Source organism: Festucalex cinctus, chromosome 9 (genome assembly GCF_051991245.1).
Source record: "Festucalex cinctus isolate MCC-2025b chromosome 9, RoL_Fcin_1.0, whole genome shotgun sequence".
Taxonomy (NCBI): domain Eukaryota; kingdom Metazoa; phylum Chordata; class Actinopteri; order Syngnathiformes; family Syngnathidae; genus Festucalex; species Festucalex cinctus.
This window is the reverse complement of record NC_135419.1, coordinates 5,230,696-5,255,959: the sequence shown is the minus strand read 5'-3', so window position 1 is coordinate 5,255,959 and position 25,264 is coordinate 5,230,696. Positions and strand designations below refer to the sequence as shown.

The following is a 25,264-nucleotide window of genomic DNA, read 5'->3' as shown; positions in this document are numbered from 1 at the left end:
ACGAAGGCAACGAGCTGGTAACAGGGACCGATCTGTTAGATTTGCGCGGTGTTTGGCTGGAAGGCCGAGAAGAAGGGTGAGGGGAAGGAAAAAAAAAAAAAAAAACTATGACGGGGCTGCCGAGGGACGTTACAAGATGGCTGCAAAGCCTCGAATTGACAGTCCAGCCAATGAACGTACGCAGGTAAATAAGTCGTCATGGCATTTTTGAAATATATATAACTATTACAAATGTCATTAGTAGCAGTAGTGTTTACGATAATATTTTTTTAACGTGTTATACAGCAAATTAATAAGAAATGTGTGTGTGTGGGTGTGTGTGTGTATGTATATATATATATATATATATATATTTTAATCTAATTGTTTTCAATAACAGACATATTGATCATTAAAATAATCATGAATAAAGTTGCTAGTCATTTTTTTCTGAAAAATAGCTTGAGGGGTCGACCAAAACACTAGTTTGACAACACTGACTGCGCTTTTGCAAACTAAACTGGCTCCTCTCTGTTCACTGTATGAGGACGTGTCTTGAACTTCTTCGTCCTAGCAAATACTTTTTAATCAACTGACCAAATCAAATAATCACACTACCGTTGTCAAGATGTGAAAACACAATTGTGCGTGGTCTTTTTCTCCCCAGAGACTTTTGCAGTGGCTACCATGTGGCCGAGATGTTTTGCCGTTATTATCCCAGGGATTTTGAAATGCATTCCTACAGCAGGGGAGCGTCGTTCTCTGCCAAGCAGGACAACTGGAACAAGATACGCCGGGTAAGAGCAAGAAAAATGGTTGAAAATAACCAGATACAAGCATAATTGGATTGCTGTTATTTTTTTTAAACATGTTTAATTTTATTTTCAGTCGACTGTGGTCCCTTTATGAAGGGAGAGAATGCCATTAAGGTCCTATATATGTGTGTGATGTCATCACTCTAATTTCAAATGGACCAATCAGAGTGTCTCTGTGTCGACAGACACTGCAAAAGTTGAGTCTGCACCTGAGTGAGAAGCTAGCCTATGGGACCATGCACTGTAAACCGGGAGCAGCTGAGTTGCTGGTGCAGCAGGTGTACTCTGTCCTGACCAAGCACAGGTGACAAGGCAGCTCAAAAAAATATTTACTTTCTTCTTTATTTTTCCACTTGCTAAGCGGGCAGGCACTCCAGATACTGTTGTTTGCAGGCCAATAAAAAGTTGATTTTCCATAATATATCCACTAAATGATCAAAATCATCCATTCAGGCCTCGAACAGCTCAAAGCCAAGAGTTGGATTTCTCTGACCAGAAGTACCAGCAGCTCCTCCCTCCAGCGGCTCGCGCCACCGCCACCACAGCCGTGAAAAGTAACCTGAGAAAGACCGAGGTCCTGGCCCTGCCTGACATCCTCGCCAACGGGAGGAGGGCCGAAGCCATCATCTGCAAGCACCTGCAGGACAAGATTGATCGGACGGTGACTGACAGCGGTGAGACCTCCGGGAGGACATTTTGTTTCGAGTGAAGGATTTCATGACAGAGCATTTTCTTTAATGATTGAACATTTTCTTCAGGGAGGTCAAACCTGCAGTCAAGACCCAAACAGACGACTGGGAAAAATCAGAGTCACTTGTCTGGTGAGGCAGATTTAGTGCACTTCTGTATATATAATTTAAAAAGATACGGTAAACATTACAAAACACATCATAATTCCAATTATAACATAATAGACTGATAAAAGTACAATACTGTATCAAGTACTATACTGTGGTAATATTACATGTATAATATAAAATCAATACATAAAATAGAAAAAAAAAAATCCATATTTTTTCCCCCAAATAATGTTTTGCAGTAATATACAGATTATGCCTTCCATTATGTCAAAAGTGAAATTGAATCATTTTAAATATGTATTTTAAATAATAATAATAATAATAAATGATGATAATAATACATTTCATTTACATAAGACTTGTTTTGTTTTGTTGTTGATTTTCGGGTAGAATCCTCACATCTCCAAAAGCTTTATTTTTCAGGAAATTATAAAAAAATGTTCACATTTTCAAATTGATCACTTCTACAAGGGGAAATCACAATGTCCCATGACTGGTGAGCTATTATGAGGAACGGCCTCTGGGCTACTAATGAGGTCATTGTGGGCTACCACGGTAGTGACCACTTGTGTGGTTTTATGTGATAAACACTTCAGATTTGTTAATACTTTGTTATGTAAAAAAAAATAAAAAATAAAGACTGCAGACTGACCAATATTATTGCTTTGTGAAAAAGCAAAACATCGTGTGTGTGTATATATATATATATATATATATATATATATATATAAACTCTGAGCATTAATATGTATGTTTAGTCTCCCTCTAACCGCTACTTGTCTTGTGCTTTCCAGAGCTGTGCCTCCAGTCCCCACTGAGTGGTGCTGTTGTCTCATACAAGACCATCAAAGTGAACCAGCCTGCCAGAAGACTTGCACAAAGCTGTTAAACCAAACAGTGTGCTTTTTCTCTCCATCATCGTTCAAAACAGTTCTCACGTGTCTGAACTGAAATTGGCTGTGACACACTCTTGTCAAAGTACACTAAGGATCTCTAATAAGAGGACGCTTTTCACACCTTGTTGAAATTAACCTGTTTTACACGGAGCCCTTGAAAGACAGCGTGGATTATTTTCCCTGGTTGAGACAGCACTTCATTGCCATCAATTATACCTGTCAGCAAGTGCAGATCCAAGCATGCGGCACATGTATGGTTGGGAAACACATATATCACCCCATCACCCTGATTTTACACAATTTGGGGGGAAGCAAGTGTCTGTAAACAATACAGAGGTGCCTTGAAATGGCTGATTTTCAAGTGTCTCCAGATACGAGCATCATTTGGGATTTGTTTTGTTTGTTTTGCTGTAACTTACGAGTATAAACTTGATATACGAGCACTGTAGGGTCACAGTGTCAGATAAAATACTTCAGCTTCAAATTGTTTATTGCTCTCAGTTTAAGTTTACTGTCAAACAAAATTAAGTTATATGTGGGTTCATACAAACCATGTAGCTAAACCAGTCCTCTACCTCAAGGTTAATATTAACATAAGGCAATGATTGGAGACAGGCAATATACTACATAATACCCACAGACATACAGTATACTGCATTCTTTATCCTCTGCAAAGAATGACCGAACCCCATTTGAGTTGAAGACGTCCTGCTATTTTGTGCTATTATGAATCCCTCTTGAGTTAGGCAGGACACATCGTGCTGCAATATGATTGGCTGCTCCATCAAAGGCAGGAAAAATTTGCAGGATGATTTGGCCTTTATACTGCCCCCATGTGGCCAAGGTGTGAAAGAATGAAATGAGAAAATGACAAAAACTTCTTTTTTATTGTATTATGTTATTACTGTATGTTTTTATTTTGGAAAAAAAATGTATTTTCTTCATTAAAAAACAAAACAAAACAAAAAAAAACATTGCAAAATGTTTTGGAGGTGTAGCTGGAACGGTTTAATTACATTTCCATTCATTTCAATGGGGAAAGGTGACTTGAGATTATTGTTTGGAGTTACGTGCAAGGAGCAAATCTTTACTCAGCCTGGCTGCCAAGTCATGGGTGGAGAAGCTTGATGTGTGGGCAGGGTTAAGAAGTCAATTATCCAAACGTGTGACAACCAGGCACAAGTCAGAATGGCTAACTCACAGAAAAAATACTTTTGTAATAGCCAAAAAAAGATTGACTTTTTATATTTTATTTTATTTTATTTTACACTTAATGGGTGAGACACAACTATTTGTACACACAAGACATGTCTCACCTGCTAAGCGACATTTCTACATCCACGACGAAGCTGTATCGCTCGCTGCAGACATGATGTCATCATGTTTGGGTTACAATCACCACTAGATGGCAACATTGGTGGGGATGACTGAAATCAATCGCTGCAGCCTGTAAATAAAACATCCACCCTGTGCATCTTTTTTTTTTTTTGTTTACTGCACTTCCACGTGTGAATAAATGAGTTTTAATTAAGATATAGCAATCTATATTAGCGTATAGCTTAAAGCTATACAGATTCCAACAAGTGAAGATGGAGTACAAATTAGGGAAAATAAGTTAACATCAGAATGGCAAGATGTTAGCACACCTCATAAGACTTTTCTCCAGCAAGCATTAAAAGGATGAACTTGGCTTTTTCTTGTTTTTTTGTTTTGTTTTGAATATTTAGGGTTCAACCAGCTAATATGGGGGTTACTTGTAAACATTTTAGTGGGTGTGTCGTATAGTCAATCGCTGCATATTCACTATCCAGCATTTGATCATTTTAATACATTTTTGTGGGGAGGAGCTATCGACTATTATCAATTTATCCATTCTCTCAAACTCACATGCGCATGTTGTTGCCATCTGGTTGCATCTTTGTGCTTATATTAAGCTTGCCGAGGTTGATTTAGACAAAAGTAGTCCCTTCTTGTGGCACCAATAGGAAATACTTTTAAACTTTAACTGTATTTCTATTCTCATTATTTCCTATAACAACAAATATGTCACAGACTTTTAATCTTTGCTGGCGTCCCTAATGAACGTGTCTCACAAGTGCATATCTGTCAGTTCGTCTTGTTTCCATGGCAGCGTAAATCCTACATCAATCTCAAAGCGTCCACACATAGCTACGCACATTCCTCTATTTCTAATATTAATTATGAAAACACTCGGGTTGAAAAGTTGACGCCTATATTTACATCAACGCATCTACGCTAGCTCTGGCTGGGTTGCTATGGCGACGACGCAGCCAAAACCACACTGAAGACGGTAATTAGCTTACTGTGAGCCTCTTTTAAGCCGATGTGCTGCACCCATCGCGTAATATTCACTTAAGCATGTCGACGTGCTAACACTTTGTTAGCACGTCGACATGCTTGAGTATGCCAGTAAATGGAACAGCGAGAAGAGGCCTGAAATGCCCTTAGAAAGTGTTCCGCCATCTGCTGAGATTTCCTCGCTGCACAGAGGGAGGGAAGATGCTCAGTAGGTGGGGGTCTATATAAGAGTGAGGACCCCTCCTCCCACTTCCACAACACACAAATCTCCCACTCTGATAACCAAATCCGTGTTATCCAGGGCAGCTATGGGCGACAACAGCTATGAATGGCATTTTTGGACATAACAATTTGTGTTTTTGATGATAATAATGGCTCATGGATTCATGTTCATAGCTGATGCTAACTTCATGTTCAGCGTCCAACTTTTTGTACAAAATTTAAGGCATATTATTAAGGCATATTTTTCCAGTTACAACATTTTACCATATATGGAGCAGGTTTCAAACTCATACAAACACAACAAAACACAGAATAAATGTAACAGTCTGTCATTAAGTAAAAGCAGAAAATGTAACAGTCCCTCAAAACTGAAGCAGAATGGAAAGAGAAAAAAAAAATACTGTATCATAAATGTCAGGTCAACTAAAAAACAAGTGTGACCTAACTGTCTGTCATCACAGAAGTAAAACTTAAAAAAAAAAAAGGGGGTGGAAATTCCTATCCCAGAAATAAAAGTAAAAATGAGGAATATCAGTTTTCCAGCATTCGATATAAAATGAAAACACTAGTGTCTAAACGAGAACGATTCTTCAATCTGCAGCCGCATGTGGATTTGCAACAATTACTTTAGCTAAAGTGACAATGTCAGCGTTTTTGTAATCCTGCAAAGAAATAACCAAAAATCTTTGTCAACCGTGACACAAATTTAAGCAAGTCCACCCTTAACTGTATAATTAAAGAAATCCATCAAAGTGGTCCACAATCAATGAATTATTTATTCAACTTCCAGTGTGTTACATTGACTATTTAAATATTGATGCAGCATTACTTCTGCACATTTAATATGCAATGGCAATCATTTCGGAATGGCATTAGCACACTTGGCAACAAAATTAAAAAGATGTATCACAGTGTGAAATGTTCAATAGTTTATTATCCACTTGTACAAACCCCACATTTCTATCATCCATCCATCCATCCATCCATCCATCCATATCTGTCCCACCATCTGTTCATCACCAGATGTTGCAAGAATATCATAGAAGCCGTACAAAAAGAAAGCAGGCATGCTTTCGTACAAAAATGCAACATTTTGTCCTGATTTCAAAGCCCCCTGATGTCATACAATTCCCCAAAAATACACTTCTAATGTACAAAAAAAAATTAATAATAATTAACTATTTTGCTTTTTCTTTGGTTCTTCTGCTGAACTTGATTTTAAACTTGTATGACTTATGAATTGTGTACATTTAAGGTGTAATGCGAGACATAATGTTAAATTAGGAATAGGTAATTTTAACGTATTGGTTCTTGTGACAGCGACCAATATACAAGGAGATGTATATAGGCAACACTCCCCAAACAGACTGGCCAGACAGAGATAAGAGACAACCAGCTAAAGTGATGAAAGATAGTGACGGAAATGTGTTTAGTGATGCAAAGTGTGAGCCGGATAGCTCGAAAGAATACTTTGAGCAGTTGATGAATGTGGAAAATGAGAGTGAAGGAAGCACAGAAGCGGCAATTGCGGTGGACTATAAGTAACGACGATTAGTTAGGGAGAAGTTAGAAAGGCACTCAAGGGAATGAAAAATGGAAAGGCAGTTCCTGAGAGGAAGTGTGGTATTGCGTGCGGAGGCCTTGAGTAGCAGAGAAGCGTACTAGAAAAGCACAAGACATGTATGAGGACACCAAAAGTGGTGAGATGTGCTTTGGGAGTGACAAAGGAGTTGAAGGTGGAGGTGGGATGGCATCAGGGATCCGTTCTGAGCCCCTGCCAGTCAAATACAGGGCACATCTGGGCAAATAAACATTCACACTTTCACTTCGACTGCTTTTACAGTTGTTGTGTGCTGGAGGGTTGGATCCAAAAGCGCAGACACAAATAAGATTTGATCTATTTATTCACATCGAGAGGAAGAAACTAAGAGAGCTGTACACAGGAACAGTGAGCAATAATCCGGCGAAACACACACAATTCTCAGACAGCTTATATAGAGAATCAATTAATCTCATCATAGATCGAGGCAAGACATCCTATAACATGGAAATCTCTGATTGGCTTGTTGACCCATACATCACATAGTACCAAAGATTCCTGACACCACACACATCATCTAGGCATCTTAAAGTTCTTAAATCATATAACACAAAACCAGTAGAAAACCTGATGATTATTACATGAAACAAAAACATCACTTCTTCATGACTCACGAGTCATGACAACAGTAGTGTAAAACACCATGCGTCACTATCCATTTTCTATAGTGCTTGTCTTATATATTGCTTGTTAGCTGGAGCCTGTCCTTGTTGACTTTTGGGCAAAGGAAGCGGAATGCCAGCCACTACGCCACCTTTTATCTTTCACCATTTAATTAAATATCACATCTGACAGTATTCAAGAAAGCCCGAAATAAAAAAAAGCTAACATAAAATGTAATTGAATCTTCCTGGTAGCGATGACAGAATATAAAATGTCATTTATCACAGAATTAGGACAGCGAATTAAAGGAGGACGTGTCACAATGTGGCAAAGCGTCATCACCGCCTGCACAATAGAATGTGTACGACTAATACGATTAAGCAGAATCCCATTTGGAAATCAGATGTTGCCTCTCAAAGCCCCCTTTTTGAAAGGGGGTTGCACTAATGCAGTGGAGCAAATGGTTGGGGGTGGGGGTTGTGAAACCGTTCTTTTCTTTTTTTTTCCAAGCATGGATCTGGTCTAGACGCTCGTCGCAGTCTTCCCATCACGGATTTCACCTGCCTTGCCGAGCGCTCGCCCACCCCCTTCCCCCACCACACATGCGCTTTTGAGACCACCCTTTGCTCCACACAGACCCCCCCCCCCCCCCCCATCTCCTCCTCCAGCAAGGAGGGCTTTTCAGCACTTGTCTCGGCAGCGTGCAATGGACAGCACCACAAAGACGGATGCTTGACAGTGAGCTGACAGCATTCCCTGGAAGTGCCACCACTAATCGGACAACATTTTGTGGACTAACCCATCTTGACGTACACAATTCTAAGACGCTGAAACACTTCTTCTGATTCGCTGCGTTAAAACACAACCAGCACGATGGAAGAAGACATGGACGAGGGGCAGACCCAGAAGGGTGAGTCGTGTCTCGATGTGGAAAATAAACATGTCGACTTTTCTGTATAAGTAGTCAATGGAGAAGCAGCTGTTCGCTCGCTTCTTTTGTCCGTTGAGTGGGCGCACTCGACTGGAGCGCGCACGCCCGTGTGTGTTGTGTTTTGGGTTGGCAGAGGGGTGTGAACCAAAGGGGGTGGGGGTGAGTTGAGGGGGCTGCGCTGAACTGCCTTTGTTTGCTTGATGAGGCTTGCATGTATGCAAGGCCAAGCCTCCCATTTTAATCCATCAGACTGCAAAACCAACGCATTCAATATATACAGTTGAGTTGAATTTGGATCGTGAACAAGCTAATGCATTTACTCATATATCAAATCAAGTTTCCCCATTAAAATGAATTCAAATGCACTGATTCATTCCAGCTCCTTCCAAAAAAAAACCCCCAGCAAACGAACAGGAAATATGACAAGAAAAACGCTCTCATCATCAAACATCCAAAATACTGGAAACAATTTACTCAGGAGTTGGAAGTGTGCATTTAAGAGGCGTGGCTGAGTGAGTTATGTAAGGTTGATAGTATGTGAGCATCTGGGCGAGAGTCGTGGCTTACAGCAGCTCCTTGCGAGTGTTCTGATTTTTTATTTGTATGTTTAACTGTGAATCATTTTATTACACTGAAAACTGCTACATGAATGATTCAAGACATTCATCTATCCATCTTCAAAGCTACTTATGATTCCTGCTTTTGGTTAAGTAATTTATGGTTCAATTGTTTGTGGTTCCTTGAGGTGGTGCCCTGTTGCTAAAATGGCTTTAGATGGGCCCCCCCAAAAAATAAAACAAAAACAAAAACAAAAAACAAAATAGTCACTATCTAGATATCTATTAGATATAAGGTAAGTAGCTTCTGAAATCACAACCAGTAATTTGTCAAAGCCCTGAAATGTGCATAAAATATCTGTTTTAACTCAAAATGTCAATTCAATGTTCAATTTCGGGTAGGGGTCCTTGAGAAACTTTTCCTCTTTCCATGTTATGAGCTAAATGTCCACCTAATTTAGTGTCGATTGGTGAAACTATTAATGAGTTAAAGAGTGACTTTGGGGGTGTCATATTGTCGTCACACAGGATTCCTACAGTTGGGTTTAGCTTCAGATTTTATCATTCAATTTTTAGGCCGGAATAATTATTCTGAAGTTATATAGCTCAATGTTCACCAGCAGAATCCACCCCCATGTCATGTGGAGCATGGGGAAAAAAAGCTCTACCAGATTTTGCGGCCTCAACGTGATGGAAAAATTGCTAATTTTGCAAAAATGTGTATTGTGTTGGACATTTATTTTAGGGATCTGAAACATTTAGTAGCACCATCTGAAAAGCTTGAAAAAAAAAAAAAGCCTGCACACCAATTTGACCAATCCAACCAAATGGTTTGAAGCAGCCATTTTTGTTTCGCAGTCTGACGAAGGCTTGCCCCAATCAAAAGCAAGGTAACCGAGACAGATAGACAGACGGCTGGCGCAAAACTGTGAAAGCTTTTGCATGATGTTTGAAATTTGCTGATCATCAAATGATGAATAAAAATGGCTCCTTTAAGAACCTATCCACAATAGCCCACTATATCCATTTCTTTAATTACTTGTTGTGACAGCTTCTTTGGTACAAGCTATACTCTTTGGTTATGTTTAGAACCTCCATTTAGCTCCTAGATGGAACATATGAACTGTTGCCATGGCACTGTCCAACAGTAGTCATTACCATCATCGTCCTCACCCCCTCACTCACAACGTGTCAGTAAAAGATTGAAAGGAAAGCACAAAGAATACCAACCAGAATGATCCAGAACTAGAAAGTCATATGAGCACCATCTTCTGTATTGTCTCATATATTGCGATAGGCATGCGGATGAAAGCTCGACTTGGCTCTCTGGCTTGTCATGATTCTTAAGTGTGCGCTGTGGGCTCGCACTGCTATTCAGCAAAGTCTTTGCCTCGAACACAAATGCTCATCGGACCAAAAGAAGCATCCATGCAAGCTGCTCGTACACTTCTACAAGTCATGTCCATTCGTCTTTTTTTTTTTTTTTTTGGGTGGCAACACAACTCTTTCTTACAGCTCTGATATTGGATGTGGTAAGATCTGTAGTACTGGTGAGCCCATAAGTGATGAAGTACAAATAGTTGCTGTTTGTCAGATTTTTCAGGTATCTTTACATAATTTGAGCAGGAGATGGTCTCGTTTTAATTCAACGTTACTTCCACTCCGCTGAGTAACATTTTGCTCTTCGATTCACAACTTTATCAGATTCTGTTTTGTACTTGACTTTTTTTTTTGTGTGTGTGAGTGAGCTAACCAACTAACAAATGAACAAAAACACAAGTGAATGAATAAACTGAGGAACGAGTGAGCAATTGAACAAGCAAATGGAGACAGGGGACTAACAAATGAACAAATAATTAAAACATGAAGTCATCGAACAAAACAACAAACAGGTGAACGAACAAACTTATGATTGAGCAAACAAACCAAACCAAATCCCAAATTAGAAGGCACTAATGAAGAAACTTAGAAGTTATACAAGTTATAATGAATAAAAAGAACAAACAAGTGAACAAAGAAAGACACAACTAAGAAAACTAATTACAAAACGAATTAGCTAACTAATTAGCAAATACACACGTGAACTAATGCACGAATGAGCAAATCAGCAACTCAAGTAGCAAACAAAAGAACCAGTGAATAAACGAGTAAGCAAAACTAATTTAAAAATAAACAGACAAGTGAACAAACGTTTGGAGTGAGAGAGAGAAATATTTAATGGAGAAAGCCAAGTGAAGTAACCAGTGAATTTAACAAATAAATAAACTAAAATAGTGACAGAACAAACTAACAAACAGATGAGCACACTATTATAATAGTTTAATAGTCTTTATTTTGGTTTTGACGCTTGCTTTTCAAATGCAGTTATAAGAAGTTTTAAGAGCAGGAAGGGCTTTGTTAGTTTTTATTTTTACGAAAATACCTTATTTGGGTTTCGTTTTTCTTAATTATTGTTTTTTTTTTTATATATATATGAAGCATTTGACAAGAGCAATATATAAAACAAAAGGTCATCAAGTATTATGTAGTACAATAAACTACACTTCTCATGGCTGTTGGCCTTCCTTCTTCTGTGTGGATGCACAGCAATACCGAAAAACATTTAAAATGAACCCTCGAAGCTCATGTATGATTATGAATGCATGATTAATTAATTAATTAATTGACAGACAAAAATGAAGGGCATTCTTAATCTTAATCTCTATACTTATCGTTAAGATAGTTTTATAAACTGTTTTTTTGTTAACAAAACTATTTTTCCAAATTTAGCTTTAGATATTGTGAACGAACGAACTAACTAACTAACTAACCAACCAACCAACGGTCAGTGTGTGCAAACTAACACCAGATTGAGCGAGTAAGCGAACAATCAATCGAATGATCGTATTATTTCAATTGTAATAGCACTGGAGGCATTTTAGCGTTTCAAAGATTCCTGTGAGTTACAAATCGGAGTTGATGAATCACAAGCAGCAGGTGGACATTTTGCCCACTCAGCTGCCAAGCAAAGATGTCGCTGCTTCGCACTCGAACACACAGACACAGACACGCACGTGCAAATTATGATTATGCTGATTACGATTCATTGATCATGGCAGTGAGAATAATGTGAAAATGAGCAGGGGGAGGTATGACACTTTGTTTGAGGCGACACTGAGTATTATTCAGCCGAATGGAAAAAGTGAGAATTGAACACCTGTTAGTGTCGGCCGAGCCAAGAATCTTCTCTGCAAGACTCCACTTGCCCTTCTGTTCCATCATCCATATTTAATTACACATATTCCACCTTGCAATCCTGTAGAACGCAGACTTCCACCAAGGCCGGATGATACGAAACATTTATGTCCGGCAAGTCCAACATCAAACAAGAGGTCAAACAAAAAAAAACAAAAAACAATTGAGTAGGAAAAAAAAAAAATAGCAAACACATATATTCATAAAGGATATGATTCGAAAGTCCACTCTCGCTTATTTTAAATGGTGACAGCCACAGTTTTAATTTGTACTTGACACTGACAGCTTTATTTATTTATTTATTCATTTATTTATTTTACTGCAGTCACACTTTCACTTTTTAAATTCAATTCCTCAGCATCACGAACAGCCTTTGCTGATTGGCTGAAAGAGATCACGTGGATCTATTTTGACTCAAGTTCCCAAATAGGTTCCTTTGCTTTTTTTTCCAAAGAGTTTTGGTTGCCAAGCAAAATGGACAAAAAAATGAACTCAAGCCAACAAACAATTACAAGTGAAGAGATTTAATACACTTGTACTATACATACACTTGCATATCTCCAGTAAATATCAGCTTTTAGTAGCTGGAGATGGAATGTTGCTGTCAAACTCGAAAGAAGCGGGGCGTCTTCCCCCGTGCTTTCCAAAAGTTATCGTGCAGGCCCCCTCCCCCCCGAGGCAGCCGAGTTTTTCAGCTACCACCTCCTCTTTCTCTTCCTCCTCGCATGTTTAATCAACCACTATGATCGCCATGACGACGGCAGCGCCAAATCTGCGCCGGGGCCTTGAGAGCCGTGACCCACTTAGTGTACGTCAACAAATTCAGTGGGACAATAAAGTGAGTGAGACGCATTAGCCGCATAGCGCGGCCCCCCTCGGGGGATAAAAGCACCGCACAGCCTTCAACGCTTTTTTTTTTTCTTTTTGTTTCTCTTCTCTCTCGTCTTCATGTGAGCGATGGAGGAATCTCAGCGTGACTGCTGAGGAGTTTATTTATTAATATGTTTTGTCAGAGTTCACTTCAGGACCTACTGGTAAAGGCTAAAACGTGAAGAGTAAAGCTCAATTCAGTGCATCAAAATCAATGGGAATGAATGACACTTATTTGAATGTAACCCCATGGAGGCTTTTCAGGGTGTGGCCTCGCCCCCCTCGCCCCCTTAACCATTGATAACACGATAGGAGCGATCAATAACACCACGGATGGTTGCTTTGTTGTGGTTCATGTTGAAATTGTTGTTGAATGAGTGAAGCAGGTTTGGGGGAAACATTTTGTTTGTTTTGGAATGGATATGCAAGGGAGGAAATTGATATTAAACATACATGTCTATTTAAAACTGTATTTTTCTCTATTTTCTACGTTTGGTGTCAAAATCTCTGTTAGCAACTGAGAACGTCTATTAACATTAATGTGGACAAATGATTCATTAATTAACCTCAGTTGTCTCATGTTTCCCTGGAAGGATGCAATTTACCTCACGGCTTTATCTGAGGATAACCTTAACACGCGCAATAACGCTGATTGGATCAGTCTGTGTGCGTGTGTCCCTTTTGCCCGTCGGACATGACACTGACAGATGGAGGAGAAGTGGGAGGTGGGGGTGGTCTTCTGAGGGGGTCATCCTCTCTGTATTAGTGCAAAACTGTGAGTGTTGCGCTGTGTTACGTTTGGGGTTGTAGTGATGTAATGGTATGCTAAAAGTCACGCTTGAGTACACGTAACTCGGTTTTAATGGCATGGTTCAGTACCCGTCGTTTCATTTTGTGAATGCTGAAAGCATTTTTTTTTTCCTTGTTTCACTGTTTTTAGGCATTCAACGACATTTCTTGACCAATTCAAAACATTAAAATTTCAACATATTCAATGCACGCCTCCTTGGATATTATTTTTCTCTTTCCAAATTTACAGTTTTCACACAATTTTTCACCAAAAAATTCCTCATTCATTTCTAAAGGGGAAGAATTAGGGCTCACATCGTTCCCATTTGCCTTTCATGTTTGTCCATAAGGCGGCGCTGCTGTACACCCCATTCAAAGCATGTGGCAAAATGTCACACCTTTCCACGCCTTGCCTCTGAAATGGCTGAACTACTGTATATCACTTTTGATGTAGTGGTTGAATGTGGACCGAATGGTGAGGCCTTTGTCACCCATTATGGATTGGTCAAAAATTGTGCTAAAACATCATCCACCCTCCCCAAACAAAATTCCTCCTCTCCAGCCTCCTGATTAAGCAGCTGAGCTTGTTCTCCGCTCCTTTAGGTAACGTCATTCTCAGCATCAATAATAAATGTGGGATCTTCTGCGCTCACGCTTGGCAGCACTGTCTAAAATTATGGATTCCGCATCCAGCAGCGAACCCCCCCCCCCTCTGCTCGCCATTTTATGCCGCTGCATCGCCACAGCTGTCGAACATCAGCAGACTGTTGACGACATGACACCGTAGCCATCGATTTTTGACAACACTGTAGTGCAATGTGAAGCTTTAAACTCTCATAAACTCGCAACGGTGTGACATAAAGTCTTATTAGGCTTGTTCTGGCCCATGGCAAAAGGTCATTCATCGGCCGGTTTCAGATGGTGAATTGCAGTGGTGACAGTTTTGCTGCGCCTGAAACCTTCAATTTGCACGGTGTTACACCTGAGGTCTTCTCGGCACGTAGGTTTTACTGCGGACACAATTCGTTTTGACACTATCATAGCCTATGGGTTGTCTCAGTGTGGCATCATCGAGTATTTACATTATCAAGAGACCTGTATTATTTGTTGCATTAACGCAATTGTTTTCTCTATAATTGCACAATTGTTATTACACATATTTACATTTCTAATTATTTATTTATTTATTTATTTATTTTTCAACAATACACGTTTTTTAAAAGAATAAAAAGTCATTTAAATTAAAATGATAATGTATATGCAAAAGGCAGAGCATGACATTTTATATAATGCATTTCATACACAAGGCAACTCAATGTCTGTCCATCCATCCATCCATCCATCCATCCATCCATCCATTTTCCGAACCGCTAAACAATCTGACATAAACATTTAACAATTGTTTTTATATTTACTAATTGTTACCTGCGATTGGCTGGCAACCATTTCAGGGTGTACCCCGCGTACTGCCGCCAGCTGAGATAGGCTCCAGCACCCCCCATAACCCTTGTGAGAAGCAAGCAGTTTGGAAAATGGATAATGGATATTTGTTGTTATTGTTCTAACTATAACTAGTTAAATAGCTAACTAACAGATTTAACTTACTGACTGCATATCCAACCGGCTATATAACAGACTAATTGACTCACTAATTGACAAAGTGGTTAACACAGGATAACTGACCAACTGACTGAGTATTTGACATACTGACTAACAGAAGAATTGACCAACTAGTCAAAAATCCAAATGATGAAATAAATACAAAAATGGCTTCCCAACGAAGAGACTAATTTACAAACTAACTAGCTAACTGATCATTGCCATCAAATACAGTATGCATGTGTTTGTTTGTTTTTTTTCTAATGAGCAGTGATGATGTAGGCCAGACTGTGACACAAGTTGGCATCACCTTTTTTGGGATAATTTCCTGACATTGATGATGAAACTATGAGTGATCAAAATTCCTTTAAATTGGCATATAGTTGTGAGGTCTACTGTACGTTATAATACAATCCCGCAAGTCCTTCTGGATATTTAGAACATGTGCTAGCCTGACACAGATATGGCAATGCTTTCTGGGTGTAAATTAGCATAGAAGCTGCAGTTGTGAGGTTATTGCAAAGCGGAACACTTTTCCTGGGAAAAAAAAAAAAAAAAAAAAAAAAAGTCTAAAAATAATGCAGTCAAAAAAGGCGCATCCAACACACAGTGCGGCCCAACAACGGAGGTGCCACAGTACAGTAGGCATGCATGAAGATAATCCGGGCCAACCTGGAGCTTGGCCAACAGCGGCTACTTGATATTCTGCTCATACTCACGGCAGAATTAGGAGCGACGGGTTGAGAAAAAGAGGAGGAGTGGGATGAGGACAAAGACGACTTTATAAAAAGACACTCTGAGGGAAGGAATCCTTGATTGACAATGCGGGAATCTTTCAAACAGTGAGAATCAGGACAACATTTGTATTCCACGGCTCCATCCCGCTAGGGAAGCATCCGGAGTCAATAGACGGGTTTGTTAATTCATGGCAGCACACTGATAATAGACCCCGAGAGCTGATAATGTCTTGCACAGGAAATAAACCCCACCAATGCATTAGCCTGACAAACAGCCCGGTTTATGTGTCAACACTTCCTTCCAACTGCCAAAATATAACCACTTGTTTTTCCTCCGCATTACATGCATGAAAAAATAAGCAAACCAGTGACGGACCGTGTATGTTTTACATTGCTTTAAGGTAAAAGCAAAACAAAACAGATAAAGCGTTTTTGGCAGTTTCACAGTTGCAATCTACAAGTTGAAAGCAATCGTGAAAACAACAATGTTGGCCCACAGCGCTGTTGGAGTGGTGCATTTATAATGTTTCTCATCAAAGACTTACATAATGGGTATCCAAAAGGATGCGGCATTCCAGACTACAAGTATGACATGTGACAATGAGTAGAAGTTTATCTTTTAATATGTGATGTTATAGTTGAAGTTGGTGTACAAAAAAAAAGTTCCAACTTGCTTTTTCTGAGTCAGAGGTTGTAATACATTTTTTACCATGTTTCTTGACCAGGTGACATCAGCAGCCTAGAATGCTAATTACAGCAATTTCAAGTATGTCTGATTGGGATTGTTTTGACAACGTTGAAACTTCAAAATCACAGATAATTAATGATCGGGTCCTCACTTCCTTTTACAATTTTAAAATTAGACGCCATGCTCGACCCTCATTAGCATAGGCTAAAAAGGTTGCCAATTTCGCATCAACCTCTGTCTTTGCTCATACTTGGGTCTCCTTTTGGTGAATCCCTTGTAGGAGTTTGCTCAAGCCCAGGAATTTGGATCAAAATGGCCATCTTCCTATCTAATTTTAGTCATGGCTCCTTGAGTCTCTGCAACACATTTTATTTTATATAAAATTTGTGTGACTATATATTATTTATAACCTTTAAAGACTCCTCGAGCTAGTCATTAAATTTGACACCATGTTCTGCCAACATTATATTAGATTGGGTAGGCAAAAATCTTAATTTATTGTCGTCAATCTGTCGAGGATACCGCCTTCCTTATCTAGGTTGATTTGGGCGATTTCCCTACAATGACTTCATTAAAGCCCTGGAAACCGCCCTAATTGGCTTTCTCAAACCAAAATGGCCAACATCATGTTTATTTTCAGGCATGGGTTTTTGATATTTTGTCATGCGTCCTGCTACGATAGACATGTCCACCCGATTTCTTGTTTACTGGTGAAATATGTCACTGACTCATCAAGTGACTACAGCAGGTTGATATCATGTAAAGACATTCTACAAAGTACAAGATCTGGAATTCACCCATAATGGCTGCTTTAAACTAAAATGGCCAACTTCCTGTTCAATTTTGCGAATGGCTCTACATAAAATAAATGAATAAAAAAGCAATTCCGGTGTTGCTACTGTGAGTGACTTTTAGGGGCTTGAGCTCTAAGAATTCAAAGTGCCATGAAACCGCTCCCTAAACACTAACAAGTATGAGCAGACTTCCCCAGGTGCTACAGAGGACAGATTGAATTTGGGGCAAAGCAATGCTTAGCCACGCTTACGACCCGAACCCCACCCCCATACTCCAAGAAAGCCTTGGCAAAAATTAAACATAGGGTTAAAGGTCCGGGGTTGCGATGTAAATCTCAAGCAGTGGTACAAAATGTCATCTGTCCTGTGAGGGCAAAACAACCGACAGAACAAATTGAAGGCACAAAAGCCAGAATGCGGGAGATAACTGAGGCTGGCTGGTGAATGGTGTGTGGCTTTAAATACTCTTGATAGTAGGAGAATACACTTGTCAGCATTCATATATCAGCCACAAAATGAACTGTGGCCTACTTTCCCCGTCCACTTGATGGATTTTTTCTGTTGTGCATGGGTGCCCGCCGACAGAGCTTTAAATTTAGGAGATTGTAAATGGCCAAATCGTGTTATACTGTCAGAGTGAAGCTGCAGCATCAACCATTCTTTTAGTCCCTCTTGACTGACTCCTCTCTTTTTTTTTTTTTTTTTGGTGTGTTTAGGGTGCCTGGAGTGCTGCATCAAATGCCTGGGCAGGATCCCCTACCCATCGCTCATCGCCACCATCTTGCTGTACGCCGGCGTGGCTCTGTTCTGCGGATGCGGCCATGAGGCCCTTTCCGGAACCGTCACCATCCTGCAGAATTACTTTGAGGTGGTGCGCAGCCCCGTGGATGCGCTAGACGTCTTCACCATGTGAGTACAAAAAGCATCACTTTCGGAAATTAGTAGGTAAAGGGCACGAAGGGGAAATGCATGACACTTTGTATACAAACATAGTGCAGCTCTGCCTCTAGATATAGTGGATGTCACGACGAATGATATGCTTTTGTATAATAAATATTGTACATTAACCTTATTAACTTGTTTGAAATGACATCACACAACTAGCGGCAATTAAAAAGCCTCACCTGAGCCTCACCTAGAGCAATAATAAATGGCCCTATTACTGCAATTAGTGTTCTTACGACCATTTGAACTAATATGCATTCTTTGTTACTTAAATTTGCTCCCAAAAACATATAAAAACATTCGATTTTAAATATTGCCATAGTCCCAAAAACGTATTTAGATGTTTTTTATGTTGTTATTGTTTATGCTAGAGCATATAGAAAGCTTTGATGCAGCCTCTGAACTGAAGAGGAAGCTTAAAGCAATGGTGGTTATTACAAAAAAGGCCAGCAGGTGGCAGCAGAGTATAAGAGATAGTTTTTTAGTTTTGTTTTGTTTTGTTTTTTTAAATGTTTAATGTTTTAATGCTTTTTTAAATGTATTTAATCCCAGGATTGACATCATCAAGTATGTGATCTACGGTGTGGCTTCGGCCTTTTTTGTCTATGGGATCTTGCTAATGGTGGAGGGCTTCTTCACCAGTGGAGCCATCAAAGACCTCTATGGAGACTTCAAGATCACAACCTGCGGACGCTGCGTCAGTGCTTGGGTGGGTCATTGTATATAGTCTAAAAAGGGGATGCGTAAAATATGTAATATTTTTTGTTTTACCCTAATAATAAAATAATAATACATTCTCATTTCAAATTTGTATTACTAATAATTAATTTCATTAGGGCTAATTAAAAAAAAAAAAAAAAAAAATTTACCAAGTGGAAATGTATTTGTACGCGTGTGTGTGAAAGCTGACGTTGATAAGCTTCCTACACGAAATGTCATCGAACAAAGCACAACTTTGGTTTCAAATGCTTCAAATGTGTTTTTCTAGAAATTGTTATGATGCATAATTTATCATGGTCACATGAAAGAGGAGACACACAAGTGGAAAATATCAGTCCTATGGGTGCTAAACGAATTATACAAAATTAAAATTAAAATGAAAACAATGATTTACAAAAAATGAATAAACACATTTAAAATTAAATAATTACAGAACTCTATAGAAAATGGGAATTTCTAATAGAAAACGTACATATTTACACTAATAACATTGCTAACTGGATAAAGTTTGCAGCTTATCCATCAGATCTACAAGAAAATGAGCAAAAATGAACCAAATAACGCAATGTTGATATTAAACGCGTTCCAGCTCTGTGATGACATTGCGGCCCAAATCATTCAATTACCAGGACGTGACAATAATGAAAAATGTCGTATCAAGGAGTCGGCACATAACGAGATTATGTCAGCCGTGAAATTAGTTTGCCAGTCTGCAGCTCTCTGCATGAGAGACGAAGAAAGTCAACAGGACTTGTGCTCATTGGCCAATCAGATTTGTTTCTGTTTTATTTTACATGTCGCAGTTGGAACTTATGTCGGACTCTACTTGTTGCACTAATGCTAAGAAACATTTTTGAGCAAATGTTATTTAGATAGATAGATACTATATGAATCCCATGTGGGAAATGAATAGTTAAATTGTATTGTATTGTAATTAATTTCATGCTTATTTCATGAATTAAGACTGGTGATGTTATTTCCTATGCTACCGGAGGCAAATGTACGTTAATTTGGTGTATCTATGATATGCTGTGATTTCTTATGATTATTAGCTTCTTGCTCTTACTTCTTCTGGTACTTAACGATGTATTCGCATGGGAAGTTTCTCATTTTTTTTCTGTGGAAAGTACCATGAGTTGCTGTGCAAAAACACGTTTATTTGTGGTATTATTGAAACACCCTAAATTGCCACCAGAGGGTACCAAAGCCCAGGCTTATAGCAAAGTAGTAATTGGTATCAAGGAAGTATGTTCAAGGGATACATCTATTGGTTTTGGCAGAAGACTGACAATTTTTCTTGCAAATAAAAACAATATTTATTATTATACTTAGCACAAAACTAATCTATTATGTTGTTTCAGTTTATCATGCTGACGTACATCTTCATGCTGGCCTGGCTGGGCGTGACGGCATTTACCTCCCTGCCCGTCTTCATCTACTTCAACATCTGGAGCATTTGCCAAAATGCCACCGTGCTGGAGGGCACTACGCTCTGCCTGGACCCGCGCCAATACGGTAGGGATGGCCAATCCCGTCAAAACGTTAAATGGCTCATTTAGCTAAAGTCCTTTCCAATTAGTACCTGCTGTTGTCTAATTGGAGTCTCGTTTGTAGTACAATAATTTTTATGAATTACTTTGCAGGTATCGTGGCTATTAATGAAGCAAAGACAGTGTGTGCCGGATCTGAGAAGTTTTACAAGATGTGTGAATCCAATGAGGTGAGCTTTAAAGAATGCCACATAATTTGAAATTTACTAAAAAAAAAACTCGGTTACAATAGGACATGTATCTTGTCGTGTTACACTTTATATTTAGTATCACCTCTTCTGCTCCAATAGTTCATTTTTTAATGAGCTAATATTTGTTATTTAGTTCCTGATATATAGATTTTTTTTTCTGGCTGAAAATCCAAGAAGAGCAATGGCGTGTTGATTTTGTCATGTCTATCAAAATGCTGACTTTCTTATTTAAACCTGAACATAGAAGAACATGATTTCATTTTCACACTTTAAAACATAGGAAAATAGAAACAATGATGGTGACAGTGGTGCTGTGTTTTTTTGTGTTGTTTTATTTTTTTTTTGCTACAGCTGGACATGACATTCCACCTGTTCATCTGCGCCCTCGCCGGAGCAGGAGCCGCCGTCATTGCTATGGTGAGATTCATCCAAACATCTATCTATCTATCTATCTATCCATCCATCCATCCATCCATCCATCTTTTAAATAATCTAACTAAGGAGCAAACCTCTGTTGTGACTGGTAATTAGTTCAGCAGACCACCGTTAATCTGTGAGAAAGCATTTTTGCGCAGTGAAACGACGTCGTTTGTCTGCCTCCCGCTCCTCCCTTCTTTCGGAGGGGGCCTGGCATGTCACGACGTCGTCATGGAAACAGTGAGAAGAAAGGAGACAAACGCGCTCGCTTTATACAAGTCATTTCCTAGCAGCTATTTTATCGGAACGAGAGAGTGTTGATGATGTTGGTGAAAATATTATTAGGAATCCAATTTCCCAGAGAGGAAATGAGTTAATCAGGGATTGGACTTGCTGAAAAACATAATCAATGTAATGTATCTAATGTATACGCAAGATATTGCAATGCAAACCCATTTAATTAAATGCAATTAATGTTGAGTTTATTTATTCAGTTGTCAAACAAAAACAATTCATCAAATGTGAAAATAGTGTGTATGTAAATAGACTGTTTGTGATAAATGACAGTCACTGCAGCTAAATAATCCACTCTGTGCTGCGTTGCTATGGAAACGAGTCCCAAGAATGCAACCGGTATCATGCTGCCACCTGCTGGATCGTCGTGGAAGCGATAAAAGTTTCAACAAGCATAATCAATTAATTTTCCTTTTTTCAATTCTAATTGTTTTGTTTTAAGTATTGTTATTCAAATAATACAACATTTTTTTTTATCTAATTACTCAATTTGTTCATTAAATAATTGATGGTAGAATACATGGTTTAAAACAAATAAAATCAAGTCATATATAACAAGTGATTTTCAGCAATTACACTTAGATGAAAACAAAAAAAAAGACATTGGGCTGTTTTCCCATTCTGAAACATGGCTTTCCTCTTTCTGCCATTGCCCTCCAGATCCACTACTTGATGGTGCTGTCGGCCAACTGGGCCTACGTGAAGGACGCGTGCCGGATGCAAAAGTACGAGGACATCAAGTCCAAGGAGGAGCAGGAGCTTCACGACATCCACTCCACTCGCTCCAAGGAACGGCTCAACGCTTATACATAAAAAGCCAAGACGGGGGCGGGGGGGCACTCCCAGGGTATGTGTGTGGGGGGGAGGGGCTTCCTCGCCACCGCCAACATCACTGGTGCGTCACATGACAATGTGGTTTGGGCGGGGGTCGACCTCAGCTGCAAACAGCATTTCAGCTAACAAATTAAGCCCCTTTACCTCTCTCGTGCACGGTGTTTGTCATCATTCTGGCAGTTGTTGAAATATGAGAACAGTCGTTTAGTGCCGAGTAGTAGTTGTAGTGTAGTTTGTAGAATCATGAGTAGCACTAGTAGTAGATTTTTTGTTAAAATGTTATGGTTTACGCTTTTGCTTATGAACTAATTGTTTTGCTAAGCCAAAGTTTTCTTTTTTTTTTTTTTTTTTTTGTTAACCCTCCTGTTACATGTGTTCACGGGTTAATGTGACCCGCTGGATATTTAAGCATTAATATTGTTAAATAGGGGTTTAATGGAACATAAATTGAAAACTACTAGAAAAAAATAAAACAGAACACATTTATTATGTTATTTGGAACTCCAAAAATGTCCATGGGTCAATGTGGCCCATTATATGATTTTGAAAATATAGCTATTAAAAAATAGATGCAAGCAACAAAAACAGGGCTAGTAATCGAAGTTGTATTTATTTTTTTTTTATTTTTTTTTAACATTTTACAAATATTTTCTTACTTTTTTTTTTTGTTTGTTTTGTTGTTGTTGTTTTCTAATTTCGAACAGGTCAATGTGACCCACATGTATATTTGTGTGTGTGTGTTTTTTTTTTTTTTTTTTTTAAAGCTACTAATAAATAGGGGGGGAAAATTTTAATTCCATTTTTTTCTTTCTGATGTTTTTGTCTTTCTCTCTTGCTTTGTTTAAATAATTAAGGAAAAGAAACCAGGCCACCAGAAAATGCTTTCTTCTTTTATTTTATTTTAAAATTATTTTTTAATTTACTTAGATTTTTAAATATCAAAATGTGTCAATATGACGTGCAATATAACAGGAGGCTTAAGATCATTCTTCTTGAGTTTTAGTGTGACAAATTATTTATTTTTGCTTCACGAGGAGGTCAACAGGGGCTTTAAAAAGGTTTCTCAAGCACATTTCTCATCTCATGTGTAATATCGATGTACTGTATGTGAACGACTGATGTATTTTGAAAAAATTAAATAAATAAAAAAAACATACAGTAAAATGCTTGACAGGGATTAAAACCACTAGTCACAATACACTAGCTACTTTATATTTTAAGAAAAAATAGCAAACAACAATGAATACCAAAATCTATTGATGACTTGCTAGGTGTGCCAAGCCTGTTGAACAGGGAAATTATTTTTTGATTGATATATATTAATGGGGTTAAATTTGCGAGAAAGGGATCATATATCTCTGAACTGTGAATGATTCCAATGTCACTAAAGCACATGCTCTCATAAACCACTGTTATGGTTATGACTGACATAATGAATTTGAGGGGTTTTTTTCCTGCATACTCTGCACTGTATATAGTGATATATGAAAGCATTCCAATGTGTGGTGAAGCACTGCAACTTGAGTCAAGGGAGAATAAGAATGTTGGTTCACTTAAAGGAGACATATTGTGAAATGTTGTCACATTTTAAAACAGTTTCCAGGTGTCTTCAGAAAAGCCAAGTCATGGGCAGGAAAAAAAAAAAAAAAGTGCTAGTTATCAGAGTATCTAACGCAGATGACCCCGTTAGCTAATGTTAATCTGTGCAACGACTGCAGCTCTGCTTACCTTTTGTCTCTCTGTGGTCCGGCGGGCGGAGTCTGACCGTCGCTCAAAAATGCCAGGCAGCCTAGTTGCCAAATCGTGGGCAGTGAAACTCTGTGTGGGGGGCAAGATTATGTAAATTAGCCATTGTGTTACATCATAAACTGGTAAAATTCCAAATGGCTCGTGTGCTGACAAATCTTTGCAGCACACAAAATTGAACTATAGATTAATCTCCAATTCAGAGACCAAACTATGTGTACACAAACAGTTTTCCATAATATGTCTTCTTTAAGTGTTCTGGATAGTCAACACTGATGGTCTCGGAAGAAGAGGCCTGACAGCTGATTGGCTGTTGAAAAAGAATAATATTGTCAGTGTTTCATACGCTTATTCGACTATTTTCTGTGCTCCGAGTTGGAAAAGTTTACTGTTAGTAAAGACTGTGACTTTAGATGTTATTTGTGGCATGGACATGCATTAATGTAGTCGGATTGACTCGAAAAAAAGTAACTTTTATCTCACATCTTTCATTTGAATTAATTTTGACACTTTTTACCTGTCTTGCTGATCAGCCCTTTTGTTTCAACGTGCAGTACTAAAACCTTGCATATAATGATGCTTCATGCTTCTAATATAGAGACGTAGTTGTTTGAGTTGTGATTAGTTTGTGATGAGGAATCGTCCTAAAGCTTAATACTTGTACTGACATTGCTTATTCTGTAATGACCCCGCTCTCTCTCTCTCTCTCTCTCTCTCTCTCTCTCTCTCTCTCTCTCACTCTTATCGGCTGTCTCCTTGTATTTGTCTTTTTGTACTTTCACTACAGATGCTTCATAGCAGGCTTTACATGAAAAGACGGCGGGAAAAAGTTGGATTTGTTTTGTATACATCCATGTGCCAACAGCTTGAAGTGGCTTATTTGACCTGTATGATCAAAAAATTTGCTCGCGTAAATAAAATTCACTTGTGTACTTGAGGTGATGGCGTTGATTGAATTTTTAGAATGAGTGGATACATTGTGAACCACTAGATGGCGATATCGTGTCCTTTACATTGCAAAGGCACAAGGTGCAAAAAAAAAAAAAAAAAAAACTGCTAAAATTATTTTAACTTTTTTTTTTTTTTTTTTTTTTAGAACAGTAAATTTAATGCCAAGTTTCATCCATATAAGGA

The 25,264-nt window shown here is 38.6% G+C and overlaps 2 protein-coding genes across 2 annotated transcripts; both read left to right on the top strand.

Annotated features, from left to right (window-relative positions):
- Positions 1–45: 45 nt before the first annotated feature.
- On the top strand, positions 46–3,962 carry spata4 (spermatogenesis associated 4). Its single transcript, XM_077532730.1, has 6 exons — positions 46–184; positions 647–776; positions 980–1,098; positions 1,248–1,468; positions 1,553–1,615; positions 2,389–3,962. The coding sequence occupies exons 1-6, from the start codon at positions 108–110 to the stop codon at positions 2,481–2,483; spliced, it is 705 nt and encodes a 234-aa protein (XP_077388856.1). The 5' UTR covers positions 46–107; the 3' UTR covers positions 2,484–3,962.
- Positions 3,963–7,874: 3,912 nt separating this feature from the next.
- gpm6aa (glycoprotein M6Aa) lies at positions 7,875–22,736 on the top strand. Its single transcript, XM_077532687.1, has 7 exons — positions 7,875–8,144; positions 18,150–18,342; positions 18,931–19,087; positions 20,460–20,613; positions 20,742–20,818; positions 21,191–21,256; positions 22,211–22,736. The coding sequence occupies exons 1-7, from the start codon at positions 8,108–8,110 to the stop codon at positions 22,361–22,363; spliced, it is 837 nt and encodes a 278-aa protein (XP_077388813.1). The 5' UTR covers positions 7,875–8,107; the 3' UTR covers positions 22,364–22,736.
- The last annotated feature ends 2,528 nt before the right edge of the window (positions 22,737–25,264 follow it).

Excerpts from the sequence above, each read along its gene's own strand:
- spata4 (XM_077532730.1), top strand. The coding sequence starts at position 108 with ATGACGGGGCTGCCGAGGGACGTTACAAGATGGCTGCAAAGCCTCGAA. Across the intron at positions 185-646 it reads CAGCCAATGAACGTACGCAG|AGACTTTTGCAGTGGCTACC; the intron begins GTAAATAAGTCG and ends TTTTCTCCCCAG. Across the intron at positions 1,099-1,247 it reads TCTGTCCTGACCAAGCACAG|GCCTCGAACAGCTCAAAGCC; the intron begins GTGACAAGGCAG and ends TCATCCATTCAG.
- gpm6aa (XM_077532687.1), top strand. The coding sequence starts at position 8,108 with ATGGAAGAAGACATGGACGAGGGGCAGACCCAGAAGG. Across the intron at positions 20,614-20,741 it reads CCTGGACCCGCGCCAATACG|GTATCGTGGCTATTAATGAA; the intron begins GTAGGGATGGCC and ends ATTACTTTGCAG. Across the intron at positions 21,257-22,210 it reads GAGCCGCCGTCATTGCTATG|ATCCACTACTTGATGGTGCT; the intron begins GTGAGATTCATC and ends ATTGCCCTCCAG.